The sequence below is a fragment of the Narcine bancroftii genome, chromosome 3 (assembly GCF_036971445.1).
Source record: "Narcine bancroftii isolate sNarBan1 chromosome 3, sNarBan1.hap1, whole genome shotgun sequence".
In the NCBI taxonomy this organism is placed as follows: domain Eukaryota; kingdom Metazoa; phylum Chordata; class Chondrichthyes; order Torpediniformes; family Narcinidae; genus Narcine; species Narcine bancroftii.
In genome coordinates, this window is record NC_091471.1 from 103139729 (window position 1) to 103158256 (window position 18528).

The 18528-nt window shown below is 40.0% G+C and overlaps 1 protein-coding gene across 1 annotated transcript; it reads left to right on the forward strand.

Annotated features, from left to right (window-relative positions):
- Nucleotides 1-148: 148 nt before the first annotated feature.
- Nucleotides 149-18316, forward strand: sgcb (sarcoglycan, beta (dystrophin-associated glycoprotein)). Its single transcript, XM_069924676.1, has 6 exons — nucleotides 149-220; nucleotides 7215-7421; nucleotides 8842-9027; nucleotides 11691-11882; nucleotides 17318-17449; nucleotides 17942-18316. Exons 1-6 carry the CDS (start codon nucleotides 197-199, stop codon nucleotides 18143-18145), a joined length of 945 nt encoding a protein of 314 aa, XP_069780777.1. The 5' UTR covers nucleotides 149-196; the 3' UTR covers nucleotides 18146-18316.
- Nucleotides 18317-18528: the final 212 nt, after the last annotated feature.

The following is an 18528-nucleotide window of genomic DNA, read 5'->3' on the forward strand; positions in this document are numbered from 1 at the left end:
CTGGTGGTACCGGCCGGGGCGGTCCAGGCGGCCGAACACCCCCCGGCAGAGGCGGCTGGTGGTACCGGCCGGGGCGGTCCAGGCGGCCGAACACCCCCCGGCAGAGGCGGCTGGTGGTACCGGCCGGGGCGGTCCAGGCGGCCGAACACCCCCCGGCAGAGGCGGCTGGTGGTACCGGCCGGGGCGGGGCTGCTGGATGGAGAAGATGGCGGCGGAGCAGGTGGGGGAGAAAGCTGCAGCAAAGAGGAGTGGGAGTGAGAACACGGCGTAGAGATGTGTGCCAGGGAGACAGGACCATGCAGCGAAGGGAAGGATTTCGTGGGGTGGTTAGGGAGAGAGAGCTGAGGTTGGGGTAGGGCGAGAGAGAGGTGGGCGGGGTGGGGGAAAGGGGTGGGGGAGAGAGGTGGGCGTGGTTGAGGAGAGGTGGGCGTGGTGGGGGAGAGAGAAGTGGGTGTGCGCTGGGGGTAGAGAGGGGGTGCAGAGTGGGGAGCTGTCTGGGGGTGAGGAGAGAGGATTGCGAAGATGGGAAGGGAAATCTGAACAATTCGTTGACATTGATCCCATCAGCTCCGTTACCCACGCATTTGACTTGGCTTCCTCCACGCACAAGGTCAGGATTCCTCACCCCACCAACTTCTCCATCCAACCCCTCCCTCCGTGACTCCCTCACTCACCTCCCTTCCCACCAATCAACCCCTTGGTACCTACCTCTGTGATCGCAGATAATGCAGTACGTGCCCACACCTCCTCCCTCACCATCATTCAGGGCCCCATGTGAAACAACAATCTTTGAGGTGATCTTGTGCTCCCGAAGTGGCTCCATTATATCAGAAAGACTGAGTGCAGACTGGGAGATTGTTTCATTGAGCACCTTGGCTCTGTCCGGTGCAATAGCGGGGATCACCCGTTGGCCACCCATTTCAATTCCCCTGTCTCATTCCTATGCTGCCATGGTCTCATGCACTGTCATTCTGAGACCACCCACAAATTCAAGGAACAACACCTCGTATTCCGTTTGGGCACCCTCCAACCAGATAGCATTGACTTCTCCAGTTTCTGTTGGCCTACCCCACCCCCCCCCACTCATCTCCCCCTCCCCTTTCCCTATCTCTTCATTATTCTAGCTCTGTTTGTCTCTCCCTTTTCCTGTCTCCTTTTCTCCAACTCCTCATTCAGAGAGGCACCCCCTCCCCTGATCAATTCTCACCTTTCCACTCCTGTCCTCTTATTCATGTCCATTTATGGCCTTTGATTCCTTTATTGTCATATAATAAAATAATACAGAAAATGTAATATTACAAAATTTCCTTTTGCCAGCCATAAGGTGCAATTTTGCTTGTTGGCCTGTGCTCCTCCCCTGCCCTTCCTTTGCTACTCCCCTACCCTTCCTTTGCTCCTCCACTGCCCTTTCTTCACTCCTCCCACAGCCCTTTCTGTACAGCTGTCTGCCTGTTTTTTATTCATACCTTGAAGAAGGGCTCAGGCCTGAAATATTGGTTATATATTTTTACCTCCTATGGTGCTGCGTTTCTCCAGTATTTTTGTGATTTTACTACAGTCACAGTGTGCAGACATTTGTGTTTCACTGCAATTTTGTAGTGTACTTAAATGCAATTCAGTGGCATGTGGTAAACATTTTTCCACAGGAACGGTGGTGATCTGGAATGCAATGTGGTGGATATAGAATCAAATAATTCATTTCATTTCTTAAATTCATAATATAATGTATGATGATTTAACAAGAAAAAAAATTCCTTGTTAATCCCATTAATTTTAAGATGATAAACAAAATTTGCCTTTTGAAATTGGAAGACAGGTGTTTGAAGATTCTGGGAGTTTGTACTTTAAGCATTGGTGAAATGGCAAAGATTGAGGGAGACTGTTTCCTTCCTTCCTTCCTTCCATTAGGAATCTTGTGAGATTGATGTGGCCGTTATTTCATAAGAATTTGTTGCTGATCTAAAATTGTTGATTGGGTTGAATGGTTCCAACTGCCTTTTTTTTCCAGCCATCTGAAAAGGATGGTCCAGAGAAGTATGCCATTATGAACAATACTAATATTTGTTGTTATGAGAGCCTATCTAATGTCAGCAGTGAAATCCTGAGACATAGTTGATGATGCTTTAATAAGGGGAAGTCAAAATGGACTGCTTTTCTCGATCTGGTTTCCAAAACCTCCAAGCTGCCTCCCACTTTACAGTTTTTGCATTATTAGCCTGACACCCAGCTGACAAATGTAAACAGCTTCAAATATTTGGGGAGCATCATCTCGAGTGATGGGTCTTTGGACAAAGAAATTGACTCCAGCATTAGCAAGGCTAGCCAGGCTCTGGGGAGCTGTGTACCAGAGTGCTTCATCAACACAATGTCTATATCTCCACAAAGCTGAAAGCCTACAGAGCTGTGGTCATCACTTCTCTCCTATATGGATGTGAGACGTCACATCAATCAACTGAAGAAATTCCACATTCACGCCATCCGTTCCATTCTTGGTATCTGTTGGCAAGACCGTGTCTCTAACCTGGAGGTCTTGGCTTGTGCAAAATCCACCAGCATTGAGTCCTTGATCATCAGAGCCCAGATATGGTGGGTGGGACACGTCATCAGAATGGACGACCACCATATTGCCTCGCCAGCTGCTCTATAGTGAACTGAAGACCAGAAAGAGACCTCAAAGTCGTCCATGCAAGCGCTGTAAAGATGCTGTGAAGGAAACCCTACACTACTGTAGCATCTGCCAAGAGAACTAGAAGCTGCAACTGCTGACAGGTCCCATTGGTGAGCCCTGTGCAATGAAACCTTCACCACTTTCGAAGACAGATGCTGCCAAAAAACTGGTGGAAGGCCATGAACAGCGTCGCAGAGCAGCAGCCACAGTTATTACAACGGACTTCCATTGTGCTAGACTGCACTTCCAGACTAGGACTGCAAAGTCACTTTTGAGTCCACAGATGAAGTGCACAACAAAGTGTCTTCAAACCAAATGACTAAACCCCCTAAACCTTTCCCTTTTCACCCTAAAGCCATGTTGTCTTCTATTTTTCTCTCCTTATCTAAGTGGAAAGAGCCTACTTCCATTTACACTGTCTATACCAGCGGTTCTCAACTTTTTTCTTTCCACCCACCTACCACCTTAAACAATTCCTTATTAATCACAGAGCACCAATTGGCATAGGGAATACTTAAAAGTGGTATGTAAGTGGAAAGAAAAAGGTTGAGAACCACTGGTCTATACCTCTCATAATTTTGTAAATCTCCATCAAATCTCCCCTCATTCCTATACGCTCCAAGGTATAAAGTCCTAAACTGTTTAACCTTTTCATATAACTCAGCTCCGGAAGACCTGGCAAATGATGATCAATACCGTGCTATTTGCTCATCTTGTAAAGTTTATCAAGGAATCTTCAAATAGAGATGATGAATTCTCCCATACGTCATTGGCTAGCACATACATTTCATGTTCTCTATGGATCATTGGAAATGCCAGGTTATCAACACTACAGCACAATACAGGCCCTTCAGCCCTCGATGTTGTGCCAATCCATATAGAACATTACAGGACAGAAAACAGGCCATTTGGCCCTTCTAGTCTGTGCTGAACATCATTCTGCTAGTCCCACTGACCTGCACCCATTCCATAATCTTCCAGACCACTCCCATCCATGTATCTATTCAATTTATTCTTAAAACTTAAGAGTGCACCCGCATTTACCACATCAGATGGTAGCTCGTTCCACACTCCCAGCACTGAGTGAAGATGTTACCCCCTAAACCTTTCCCTTTTCACCCTAAAGCCATGTTGTCTTCTATTTATCTCTCCTTATCAAAGTGGAAAGAGCCTACTTCCATTTACACTGTCTATACCAGTGGTTCTCAACCTTTTTCTTTCCACCCACCTACCACCTTAAACAATTCCTTACTAATCACAGAGCACCATTTGGCATAGGGAATACTTAAAAGTGATATGTAAGTGGAAAGAAAAAGGTTGAGAACCACTGGTCTATACCTCTCATAATTTTGTAAACCTCTATCAAATCTCCCCTCATTCCTGTACGTTCCAAGGTATAAAGTCCTAAACTGTTTAATCTTTTCCTTTAACTCAACTCCGGAAGACTTGGCAACATCTTAATAAATCTTTTCTGCACTCTTTCAATCTTACTGATATCATTCCTGTCATTTGGTGACTAAAACTGCACGCGATACTCCAAATTTGGTCTCATCAATGTTTTATACAACCTCACCATAACATCTCAACTCCTGTACTCAATATTTTGATTTATGAAGGCCAAGATGCCAAAAGTTTCCTTCATAACACTGTCTACCTATGACCCCATGTGTTCCTTTAAAAAAAGAAACCTCTCCTACCTCATAACCCATTATTTTCTTTTCATCCATGTGCCTGCCTAAGAATTCTTAAATGTCCCTACTATTTCAGCCTCCACCACCATCCCTGGCAAGGCATTCCAGGCACCCACAACTCTCTGTGTTTATATATTAAAAAAACCCACCCTTGATGTCTCCCCCCAAATCTTATGTTAGAACATAGAACACTACATAGAACAAACAGGCCCCTTTGGTTCTTCTAGTCTGTGCCAAACCATTTTTTGCCTTGTCCCACTGACCTGCACCCAGTCCATAGCCCTCCATACCATTCACATCCATGTACCTGTCCAAATTCTTTTTAAATGTTAAAATTGAGCCCACATTCACCACCACAGCTGGCAGCTCGTTCCACACTCCCACCACACTCTGTCTGAAGAAGTTCCACCTAAACATTTCCCCTTTCCACTCCTAACCCATGTCCTCTTGTTTGTATCTCATCTACCCTCAATGGAAAAAGCCTATCTACATTTACTCTGTCTATCCCCCTCATAATTTTAAATACCTCTATCACATTTCCCCTCATTTTCCTGTGGTGAATTAATTCCTAACCTGTTTATCCTTTCTCAGTAACTCAGTTCTTGAAGTCTGGGCAACATGCTAGTAAATTTTATCTGCATTCTTTCTAACTTATTGATATCTTTCCTGTAGTTAGGTGATCAAAGATGCACACAATACTCGAAAAATGACTTCACCATAGTCTTAAACAACTTTATCATAACATCCCAGGTCCTATACTCAATACTTTGATTTGTGAAGGCAAACCCTATTCACTTGTGACACCACATTCAAGGAATTATGTATCTGTATTCCTAGGTCCCTCTGTTCTACCGAACTGTTCATTGCCCTACCATTCACTGTGTACATCCTTTCAAAATGCAACATCTCACACTTGTCTGCAACAAATTCCATCTGCCACTTTTCAGCACATTTTTCCAGCTAATCAAGATCCCTCTGTAAGTTTTGACAACTTTTGGAGTATCGCGTGCAGTTCTGGTCACCAAATGACAACCTCCAATCTTTGTGTCATCTGTAAATTTTCTGATCCAATTTACCACATTATCATCCAGATCATTGATAAAGATGACAAACAACAATAGTCCCAGCACTGATCCCTGAGGCACACCACTAGTCACAGGCCTCCAATCTGAAAAGCAATCATCCACAACTACTCTCTGGCTTCTCCCATCCAGCCACTGTCAAATCCAGTTCACAACCATGAATACCTAGCGTCTGAACCTCCTGACTACCCTCCCATGTGGGGCCTTGTCAAAGGCCTTACTAAAGTCTATGTAGACAACATCCACAGCCAACCTTCCTGGTAACCTCCTCAAAAAAACTATATGATTGGTTAGCATGCACAAAGCCATGTTGCCTATCCCTAATCAGTTTCTGGCTATCCAAATAATTGTATATCTGATCTCTTAGAACACTTTCCAATAATTTACCTACCACTGATGTTGAGGCTCACTGGCCTATAATTTCAAGGGTTACTTTTGGAGTCTTTTTTAAACAATGGAGCAACATGAGCTCCAATCCTCTGGCACCACACCCGTGACTAAATTAAATATTTCTGCCAGAGCCCCTGAAATTTCTACATTATCTTCCTTCAAGGTCTGAAAGAATATCTTGTCAGGCCCTTGAGGAATGCAAGATGAATAATTAAATTATATTGCTTATTACTTTCCTTAAGAATGAAATTGTTTTTATGTAAGCTTTTGGCAACTTGGAGCAAATTCACCTGAACTGCTGTGTGCTTTGGGGATTGGATTTCGCACACACATCTAAAAGGTCAGGCTGGACATTAAAAAGTAATCTTGAAGGGCCCAGGCCTAAAATATTGGTCAGTCTTTACTTCCAATGGATTCTGTGTGACCTGCTGAGTTTCTCCAGCACATTTATAATTTCTTGGACTGGAGTCAAATTGGGTTGAGCTGGCTTTTTATAGCTCAGTGCACTCAGAGTTGTGGAACGCGATAGGATTTGCAGCCTGGAAATAGCCAGGAGAATTCTAGTTTGATTTTAGTTTTATCCCCAAGCAGGTCTCTATTTCAGAGGGGACTGAAGCACAGCATGATGCTGAGATTGGAAAAAAAAGAGAAGCCTGCAACTCATTGTAATCCTTTGGTTTCTTACTTCCATGCTTGAACTCTTGTTCCAAATGTGGCATACGGGAAACGCTTTGAACCTGTGCTAATTTCTGTGATGGAATTACACATTCTGATTTAAAAATAAATTAGAAGAGACTGCAGTCCACATGCAGACTATTTTGGAGGAGATATAAAATCCAAGAGCAGAAAATGGTTAACTCGTAGTGAGAGTGAGGAGTGATACACTACATATTTTTATGGCAGTTAATGTAATCATTGTCGAATGATTTTGATTTAAAAGGTAACTGATGGGGAAATGTGTGGTACGCATTTACTTCCTGTAAAGCTGCATCCTGTGTAAACTGTTTCCATACAATCAAGTGTATTCCCATGGTCGCTCTTATTCTCTAGCACTATTAAATCACAAAGTCTTTAAAATTTTGGTGGTGAGGAGAATTTTATTCAGAAATATTTTGTTTATTCAGTTTAAAAGATGTTGCTTTATTGCCGTGCTTTGTAGTAGTATGGCACAATCTTGGAATAAAGATACACAGACTGAATACTTGTAAAGACCAGCATACTATCCATAACTTGGACCTTCAATAAATATTCCTCAATTTTGAGCATTTTGAATTAAGATGCTCAGGAAAGGTCTAAGTTGATTGAGAGGAAAACACAATAGGAACAATTCAGAAACAATGGTCTGCTATTTGCTATGTTCATTTTGGGCATTATTTTTTCCAGAGTTCAAATGGCCCTGTGCGTCGCTCCATGCACGAGAAAGCAGTTGACCGTAGAACTATAAATAAGGAGCACAACAGCAACTTTAAGGCTGGATATGTTCCCATTGATGAAGAAAGACTGCACAGGACAGGGTTGCGAGGTCGTAAGGGTAATCTGGCAATTTGTGTAATTGCCCTTCTGTTTATCCTGGCAGTGATTAACTTAATTGTAAGTATTTTATTTAGGCAATATTTTGAAAAAGTTGCATTGATATAAATGCAAGATTGAAAATATTTTGAGAATTATTCTGAGGCATCACAGCTAGTCAAGTTGCTACCTCACTGAACCAGAGACCCAATTCAACCCTGACCTCCAGTGCTCTTTGCACATATTTCTTGTCATCTTCTTGGTGTCCTTCGGGTACTCTGGTTTCTTCCCCCATCCCAAACGTGTGGACTGATTGTCTGCCAAATTGCCCTTTGTATGAAGATGATGGGAATGTGAGAAGAATCCAATGGGTTAAGATAGGATTAGTTTAAAAATAGGTGATTAATTGTCAACATGAATTCTGGGTCAAAAGGTCTGTTTTCCCACTTTATAGCATCTAAAATCCTGGTACTACATTTAAAAGAGTTAACTTTCTCATACTTCCATTAAATATTAGAAAATCTGCGGCTTCTCATTGCCATAAACCTGTTGAAGTGATTTTGCCTTACAGTGATTTGGAACTTAACCTTAAAAGCACCTGTAAAATATCGGTCGTAGCAATGAAGTAATATTTGAGTAAATGTGCAAATCATTTTTCCTTGCAAGCTATGGTTACTGTGCTGGCACATACTTCATTTCTATATCCAGAATATTGTCTTGATGCATGCATTCAAGTGACTACCACTAACATTTGATGTGTCCTATAGCATGGTATAAATGCGTGCAAAGTGTGGTTGTCTTTCCTCTCTATCTCCTGCTTTGGTCTTCTCCTTATTATGGAAGAGATTTTCTTTACTTAAAGTTATATGACAACCAGTAAGGTGAGAGTGGTTTTTAGTGTCACAAATAAGGCATGATGTTATTCTGTAACCTGAGACATAATGCCCTTTGTTATATTTGTATTTTATGTTTAATTATTTACACATTTATTATATTTCCAGCCCTGGTAGAATATTGGATTCATTCGAGAGTAAGAAGAAACAGGCATTTAAAATTTTCATCCCTTCCATTTGAAACTCTTCATGTTTTGCTTTTCCTTTGTTCATACAACTTCCTCTACTTCAAGATCATCCACTAGTTTTTAGTCTGATATATAATTTCTCAATGTTTTAAAGAGTTGTAAAGTCATGACATTACCTATGTTAAATAATTGTGTTGCTAGGAAACCAATTTGCAAGACAATTTAGTAGCTTGTATGTGTGGGGGCTCTCAATTGCAAGAAGTGCTTAAAATGGAAGCCAGAAAAAATGCCATTCCAGAATGTATTTTCAGGGGTTCAGTTTAAAAACAATCAGCAAAGAAGCGGTAAGTTAAAATTGTTTAATAAGAAAAGCAAAACTATCTTTCTACTCGTGTAACTAGTTACATGACTAAAAAGATAATTGTTCCATAGATACATTAGTCTGTTTGAGCAAAGCTAATGAAATTCTTAATATTTCAGATTACACTTGTTATCTGGGCTGTAATTCGAATTGGCCCAAATGGTTGTGATAGTATGGAGTTCCACGAGGAAGGCTTGTTGCGGTTCAAACAGGAGTCTGACATGGGAATCGTGTATCCCATGCACAAGAGTACAGTGGGAGGCAGAAGAGATGAAGACTTGTTGATCACTGGTAACAATCAGCCAGTAAGCTGAAATTTTAATATTCTGTATTTTAGTCGAATGAAGGATAAACAACATTAGTAGTGTTTAATTAAGCAAGAAGACTATCAAAAGCCTAAAATGGATATGGAGAGTTGGCATACACATGAATCAATATAGCATTGGTCTGTTCATCCATTGCATTATTATGAAAATATACAGTGAAGTTAACTGCAACCAGTTTTCTAGCGAATCAGTAACAGTGATGTTCTTACTAGTCAACTGTGAGGAAGTTTATTTTGTCAACCCTCCAAGGCAATTCCATCCATATGGAGCTGTGATTTGGTGGATAACATACATGTGTAACATTTATGATTGCAGTCTCAAATAAATAACTAACTCGTATTAGAAACAAGTGCTGTACACTATCTGTGTAGATGTCCGAGAGAGTGTTTGTTGAATTAAAAATAACACTTGATATGGTTTGATTTCCTGATTAAAATAAATTATTACTACAACAAAGGAAACGTATTTGTACATTCTAGTTGAATTTTAAAAATATTTTTAAGTCAAGCCCATAAAAAGACTCAAACTTATTGAAGTGATAGTAGGAAAAATATTTTAAAATTTGTTCCTTGTTCTATTCTGATCCATCAGCTAGAAGTATTCACCTGTATACATGTGTTAAAGGTTTTAAAAAAATTATATTGTAATTAGACAGACTATGAAAATACTCATCAAATGCTTCAACAGAATACAAAAGGAAAATACTTATCACCCACTGTAATTGAATGCTGATGAGACCACCAAGTGTACAGTGCCCTCCATGATGTTTGGGACAAAGATATTTCCTTTATTTTCCCCTTTGCTCTACAGTTTTAAATTTGTAATCAAACAATTCACATGTGATTAAAATGTCCAGTCCAGATTTTATTCAAGGTTATTTATATACATTTTGATTTGACCATGTCGAAATTACAGCACATTTTAATACATAGTTCTCCCATTTCAGGCACCATAATGTTTGGGATATTTGGCTTCACAGGTGTTTGTGAATACTCACGTATGTTAATTGCTTCATGGGCGTGTACAGCACTTGTAGCAAGTTTAGCATGCTTCTTGGAGTCTGTAGTTCCCATTTTTCTACGAGGACCAGAGTTATACCAATGAAAGTCAAAGAAGCCATTTTGAGGCTAAAAAGCAAGAATAAAACAGTAAGAAATATCACCCAAACCTTAGGATTAGCAAAAATCTACTATTTGGAACTTCATTAAGAAGAAAGAGTGTACAGATGAGCTCAGTAATTGCAAAGGGACTGGTAAGCCACTGATAGAAGAATTCTCATCATAATGAAGAAAAATCATCAAACGCCTGTCCGAAAGATCAGAAATGCTCCTCAGGAGGCAGGTGTGGATGTGTCAATGACTACTCTCCACAGAAGACTTCATGAACAGAAATACAGAGCCTACACTGCAAGATGCAAACCACTAGTTAGCCACAGAAGGAATAGCCAGATTACAGTTGGCCAAGAAGTATTTAAAAGAGCCTGCAGAATTCTGGAAAAAGATCTTGTGTGCAGATGAAATCAAGATTAACCCGTATCAGAGTGATGGCAAGGGCAAAGTCTGGAGGCATATAGGAATTGCCCAAGACCCAAAACATGACACCTCATCTGTGAAACAGTTGATGGGAATGTTATGACCTGGGCATGTACAGGTACTGGTGCACTTATCTTCATTGATGATGTAACTACTTATGCCAATAGCAAAATTAATTCTGAGGTGTTTGTAAACATCTCAAGTTTAAGCAAATGCATCCAAACTCATCGGATGGCTCTTCATTCCTACAACAAGACAGTGATCCCAAAACATACTGCTATGGCAACAAAGGAGTTTTTCAAAGCTAACATTGGAAAATTCTTAAATGGCCAAGTCATTCACCTGATCTAAATTCAATTGAGCAGGCCTTCCATATGCTGAAGAGAAAACTTCAGGGGACAAAGCTCCTAAAACAACAGGAACTAAAGATGGCTGCAGTAGAGGCCTAGAGAAGCATCACCAGAGAAGATACTCAGCTCCTGGTGATGTCTATGAATCATAAACTTCAAGCAGTCATTGCATGCAAGAGATATGCAACAAAATACCTATCATGACTAATATACATACCATTGCTGTGTCCCAAATATTATGCTGCCTTGAAATGAGGGGACTCTGTATAAAAGGTGCTGTAATTTCTATATGTTATAACTTAAATGTACACAAATACCCTTTAATGAAATCTAGAATCTGTACTTTAATCACATGTGAATTGTTTGATTACAAATTTAAAACTGTTGGGCACAGGAATAAATAAAGGAAAAAATGTATCTTTGTTGCAAACATTATGCAGGGCACTGTATCTCTCCCTCTCCTGTTAGCATTGATCTGCATCCTTATCTTTCCTAATAGTTCTTGAGTACATGTGCGCTGGCAGGAGTATCATGGAGTGTTTTTTTTTATATCCTGTAAGATAAGCCCAGCTTGATAGCTGTAAATTAAAACTTGTGGATTCTACTCAAAAGAACGGTGCTTTTGTATCAACCAAGATATTTAGGCATTTATTTGGTAACTTGAAGGGTGACAAAATTAAATCCAAATTTGTGTGCAATGGATTGCTTTGCCTATTAATGTGCCTTTGTGTTAATAATGTTTATTTCTATGTCCCTTTAGGTAGTGTTTCAGCAGGGAACAACCAAACTTAGTGTAGAGAAAGACAAAACTTCAATTACCAGTGATATTGGCATGTCTTTCGTTGATCCCCGGACCCAGAAGACTGTGTTCAGCACTGACTATGATACTCATGAGTTTCACTTGCCTAAAGGTGTGAAGACACTAAATGTACTGAAGGCATCTACTGAAAGGGTGAGCATTCAACTTGGGAGTTTTCCCCTACCTTTTAAAGAGCATCAGCCATAAATGTAATGACATTGCACTTATGGCATTACACAAATGTAGATCAAATATATTCATGATAAAACACAATAGACTCACAATAAGAGGATCAGTGGTATTTTTGCCCATTTATTGGTGCACATGAGCATATGTGCATATGTCCGAGTTGGAATATAGGGTTGGAGGAAACCGAGCTTCCCTGTGCATGCAAGTTGTGGGATGCAGCCACATTTGTGTGTGCTAGTATATGAGGGGGTTCTTGAGGACTGCAAGAGTGAATCTAAGCTATTTGGGTCATAGAAAAGGTTTGTGAACCCAGGAGTCCTCTCTCAACCCCATTACTTCCCTCTACTATTTGCAGCATTGTAATATGGCTGAGTGTTCATTGTAACTTCTAGGATTGGGAAAATCAAGTAGGTGTGGGAAAACTAGAGAATGAGTTTATAGAATGTCTCCGAGATACATTCTTGGAGCAACTTGTGATGGAACCTACCAGGGGGAAGTCGATTCTGGACTTAATACTGTGAAATTACGTGGAGTTAATAAGGGACCTTGAGGTAGGGGTGCCATTAGGTAATAGTAACTATATATAGTATAATTACTTTTAATCTGCAAATGGAAAGGGAAAAGAAAAGGTATTCAGAAACATTAGTGCGACCGCTAAATAAGGGTGACAATACAGTTATGAGGGAGGAGCTAGCCAAAATAAAATGGAAGGACATTCTAGCTGAGAGGACAACTGGGCAAAAATGGCAGGTATTTCGAGACATTTTTCACAGGATTCAGAATAGATTCATTCCAAGGAGGAGGACAGGCTCTACGAAGAGCAAATGGTAGCTGTGATTGACAAAGGAAATCAAGTGCAGTATCAGGTCCAAAAGAAATAAGGATAAGATGGCAAAGCAGAGTGGGAGGTTAGAGGATTGGGAAGCCTTTAAAGAACAACAGAGATAAACTAAGAAAGTCATTCGGGAGGGGAAAATGAAGTACGAGAGTAAATTGGCAAGTAATATGAAATGGGATAGCAAAAGCTTCTTTGTTATGTAAAAAGGAAGAAATTGGTTAGGGCCAAAATTGGGCCCTAAAAAATGGAGAAAGGTGAAATTATCAATGGGAACATGGAGATGGCTGAGGAATTTAACAAATACTTTGCATCTGTTTTCACCAAGGAGGATAAAGGTTCTTATCAGACAAGGGGTAGGGGTCAAGCAGTATCTAGAGACTTGGTGAAATCACCTAAGGAAAGAGAGAATCTGATGGATATTCAGATCTAGAAGGAGGTGGTTTTGAGCAAATTGTTAGAACTGAGGTCTGACAAGTCCCCTGAGCCTGATGGGCTGCATCCCAGGGTGCTTAGAGAAGTTGCTCTGGAAATTGTGGAAGCACTAGTTGACATTTTCCAAAGTTCTTTGGATTCGGGGGAAGTGCCTGCATGGAGAGTGGCTGGTGTAGTACCCCTTTTTAAGAAGGGAGGGAGAGAGAATACAGGAAATTATAGACCAGAGAGCCTGGCGTCGGTGGTGGGGAAGATATTGAAATCCATCATTAAAGGAGAAATAGCAGAACACTTAGGAAGGAATAATAGTCTCGGTGCTGGTCAGCGTGGGTTCCTTAAAGGAAAATCTTGCTTGACTAATCTCCTGGAATTTTTCGAGGACGTAACAAGGAGGATGGACTTGGGAGAGCCAGTGGATGTGGTGTACTTGGACTTTCAGAAAGCCTTCGATAAAGTCCCACACAGGAGGCTAGTTGCAAAATCAAGGTTGTAGGGTGCTGTCATGGATAGATATTTGGTTGAGAAATTGAAAACAAAGGGTTGGGATAAACAGGTCATTTTCTTGATGGCAGGATGTGACAAGTGGGGTCCTGCAGAGGTCGGTGTTGGGTCCTCAGTTGTTTATCATTTATGTAAATGATTTGGATGAGGGGATTAATAACTACATATGCAAATTTGCAGATGACACTAAACTGGGTGGTAGTGTGAAGTGCGAGGAGGATGTCAGGAAATTGCAAGGGGACTTGGACAGTTTAGGGGAGTGGGCGGAAAGATGGCAGATAAAGTTTAATGTGAGTAAATGCGAGGTTGTCCATTTTGGAGGCAGAAACGAGAGCAGAATATTATTTAAATGGTGTTAAGCTAGGGAGTGGAATAATGCAAAGGGATCTGGGCGTACTTCACCGGTCATTGAAAACTAGTGTGTAGGTTCAGCAAGCAGTGAAGACGGCGAATGGTATGTTGGCTTTCATAAAGAGGGGATTGGAGTATAGGAGTAGAGAAGCCCCTTTGCAGTTGTACAAGGGCCCTGGTGAGACTTCACCTGGAGTATTGCATCCAATTCTGGTCCCCATATTTAAGAAAGGACATTCTTGCTATAGAGGGAGTGCAGCGCAGATTTATGAGGTTAATTCCCAGGATGGCAGGATTGTCATACGTGGATGGAGTTTAGAAGGGGAGACATGATTGAGGTATTTAGGATTATCAAAGGACTTGACAGGGTGAAATCAGTGCACATGTTACCAATGATGGGAAAGACTAGAACTAGAGGGCATAGTTTAAGAATACAGGGAAGGCCATTTAAGACAGAAATTAGGAGAATTTTTTTTACCCAGAGAGTTGTGGGTCTGTGGAATGCATTGCCACAGAGGGTAGTGGGGGCAAATTCGTTGGATAGATTTAAGAGAGAGTTGGATAAGGCTCTTGCGGGCAGGGGAGTTGAGGGTGTTGGGGATAAGGCTGGGATTGGTTATTGAAAGAGAAAGATCAGCCATGATCCGATAAATGCTGGGCTCGACGGGTCAATTGGCCTCCTCCAACACCTATTGTCTATTGTTTATTGACTGGAGCCATGTGTGCTTAGAATTTGTTAATAATAAATTTTAAATATCCCAAAATGATAGAAAACAATTATTTTATTTCACAATAGTGGATGTAAATTTATATACCTAATCATTGCTGCATTTTTATTACATATAACATCGACTTCAGACTGTGCACATTTAACACATGAATTGTGGTCACATAGCTTACTTTTACTCTCTCCTTACCACATGCTGCTTCTTCATCCTGCTCTTGCTATCTCTGAGAGTTGTTGTCCTTGCATTTCCACCATTATATGGAACACACTTTAACTCTCATCATTTCACTTTTGAATTACTCTGCAAATATCTGCTCCTTCTGCAAGTTCTTGTGACATTGAAATTGGCCTTTCTCAAATTCAAGACCTTAATTCCCAGACCATCCTTCTCCCTTTTTCCCAATTAACTTAAAACCTAGAGTTACAGGCACCAAATGCTGTACCACAGAGACATGCTTTCTTAGATTCCTTAAGATTGGGTCTAGCACTGGGAGTGAATCACAAAAGTCAGGCCCAAAACATCAGTTATATATCTATACCTCCTGGTATAGATGGTGTGAGACCTGCTGAGTTCCTGCAGCATTTCTGAGTTTTAACCAGCCCTCTTGGATCACTTCAGAAATTCCATCCCCTATTTCACTTTGCGTCTCTCTTCAAACTAAAGCAGCCATTCTTAAAGACAGCTGTATGAACCCCCTCCTCCCCCAGGAGTAACAGCGCAATTAAAGGTTGGGGATGGGGGGGGGGGGTATGAATATATTTTTGTTTTTTGTGTAAAAACTGTTACTTCCACCCACACCTCCTCCCTCATCACCATTTGGGAGCCCAAACAGTCCTTCTAAGAGAATTAAAGTTTCTCATGAATTTGCAGGGGTCATCTACTGCATCTGATGCTCTCATTGTGGCCGAATCTACATCAGAGAGACTGGGAGATTGCTTTGTTGAGCATCTTTGCTTTCTCCACTGCAATAGCTGGGATCACCCAGTGGTAAACAATCTCAATTTCCCACCCCATTCCCATGCTGACATATCAATCCATGGTTTCATGCACTGCCAGACTGAAACCACCTGCAAATTGGAAGAACAACACCTCATTCTGTATGTGCACCCTCCAATCAGATGGCATTATCATCTTTCTCCAGTTTCTGTTAGCCCCCTTGCCCCCATATCTCCTTTTCCCAATGTATCCTTTCCTTTAGCTCTGCATTTACAGAGCCATACCCCTCCCCTGATCAATTCTCATCTTTCCTGACCTTCCAGCCATGTCTAATTATGGCATTTTGCCTGTTGGCCTGTGCTCCTCCAATCTTTCAATTCAGGCACATTTTTACTCATACCTTGAAGAAGGGCTCAGACCTGAAATTTTAGTTATATGGGCGCTGCATGGCTGAAATGAACTGCTCATACAAATCCTCTGGGATGCTACTATTTATTGTTAAATATTTATTTGTGTATATGCATGTGTATTGCTTTTGTGTGTGTGTGTGTGTGTGTGTGTGTGTGTGTGTGTGTGTGTGTGTGTGTGTGTGTGTGTGTGTGTGTGTGTGTGTTTAGATGTGTTTTTGCACTGAGGACCTGAGAATGCTGTTGTACAATCAGATGGTAAATAAACTTTAATCTGGTGATTCCTCCAACGGTTTTGTTTTCCTATTTGCTTTTTAACTCCTTGTCTTGATCTGTTGTACGTCAGACTCCTTGCATTAAAATAGATGCAGTACATTATTCCACGTATCACAGCCATGCTCTTCCTACTGGAATGACTTAATTTTCAAGTAGAGGTTTCAAGCTGCATTTTCTTTATGAAACTTTATATTTTTTTGCTTCCATGTTGTATCTCTAGATCCTGTTTCAGTAATAACCATCAATTTTGAGACTATAATTCAAGTGGACGTGAAGCACATAGACAAATTCTGCTATGTTTGAAAAATGGTATAAATATGCAGACCATTTTATATCCTAGTCTTAATTATACCATTAAAAATAGACAATCTCATCTTGCAACTTGCTTCTAATCTTATTCACTCTGTAAGATAGTTAACTAATGAAATAATGGAACGTAATTAGAAATTGTTTGTAGCAGGTTCTGACCTTACTGATTTTTCTCCTCTAATGCCATTCTTTCCACAATATATAAAATAGCTGTTCTTAAAACAAAATCAATTGCATTTCACCTATGTTTGATGTACTGTTGACCTAATTTGTCAAAATAGTGTCCAAATAGTTGTATCACTGTTTTGGCATTTATCTATTGCATATATATCGATATTGACACAAAGTAAATTGACAAGTATGCATGTTTATTTTAACATATAAATTACAATGTCATGTGATGTACTGTGGATATCACATTTCTCTATGTTTATGGACACTTATTGATGGATCACAATAGAAGAAAATTATCTATTAATTCTGTAGTCATTATTGCAGAAGTTGGTACCAGATTGGCCATACACTTTAGTAAATTTTAATATTTTTTCACAGGAAATAAATATACTCAATGCTGACATTGAATAAAAATATGCAATATTATTTGAAATTTAAACTTTACAGATAACAAGCAATCATAGCACAGATCTTCATATTCTTTCTGGTGGCCGGGTGATTGTACGTGGAAATGAAGGGGTTTTTATCATGGGCAAGACCATTGAATTTCGCATGAGGGATAATATGGAACTCAAGGCAGTAAGTGCAGAGATTTTTGGTAATGTTATCTAAATAATAACTTGTGTGGAAAATCACTTGAATCACTCTTTTAATTGACAGTTTGTGCAGAATTAAACATTTTCAAAATCATTCAGAGTATGTATTGCCAAAATGAGAATGTTTACTTAACTAATGTTAAACTCTTACTAGATCGGCCAGTAATTTACACCATGGTTTGTAATGGAGATATAAATTAGGTAGCTGAAAGAAAGAAATTTGTGGGATCATTGCAAAAAAACTGACAGTCCATTGATTTTACATAGTGTCTGATTGTTAGAAGCATCAAGAATGCAATGAAGAGAGAATTGGCAAAATGAAAATACAAGTATAAATTTTGAACGCTTTATTGATTTACAACTCCATAGCTTCACACTAGTAATTTTTGTTCTCATAATGTAGATGCTGTATTCCTAATATTTTCCAAAATGATTGGTTATACTGAAGCACAATACAATGACTTTCCTTACTCAGGTAAACAGCATTATTCTTAATGGGACTGTGATGATCAACACATCACGACTTCCAAATTCATCAAATGGTGAGTTCCTGGTAGACGATGGCTGGGAGCGGTACAAACTCTGCATGTGTGCGGATGGAACACTCTTCCGAGTCCAGGTGAAAAGCAAAAATACAGGCTGTCAAACGTCCAATAACCCCTGTGGAATTATGCTGTAAGGATTAAAATCTACAAGAAATTGAGGAATGAATGACTCTTGTGCACTATTGCAGTGGCTCATGGGAAAAGAGGTCAATTTAATGCTTTATTATGATCACTAACTGCTCTATTATAGCCATCGTCGTTTGTGAATAGTGACGAAAATGTTCTCAATAAAAGGTTTGCTCTTATTTTCCAGCAGATTGGTGATTTAAATCAGGAAATGAACTATATATATTAACGAATCTTTATCTATTAAATAGGAAAAACTTCCTTTAGAATTAACCAACAGGTTTAATTTCTATAAATTAAATTCCTTTCTAACAACCATTTTTCTTGAGTATTATCAGTAACACTTTAGTTTTCCAAAAGTCAGACTTTATTTCAAGAACAGTAACAGATG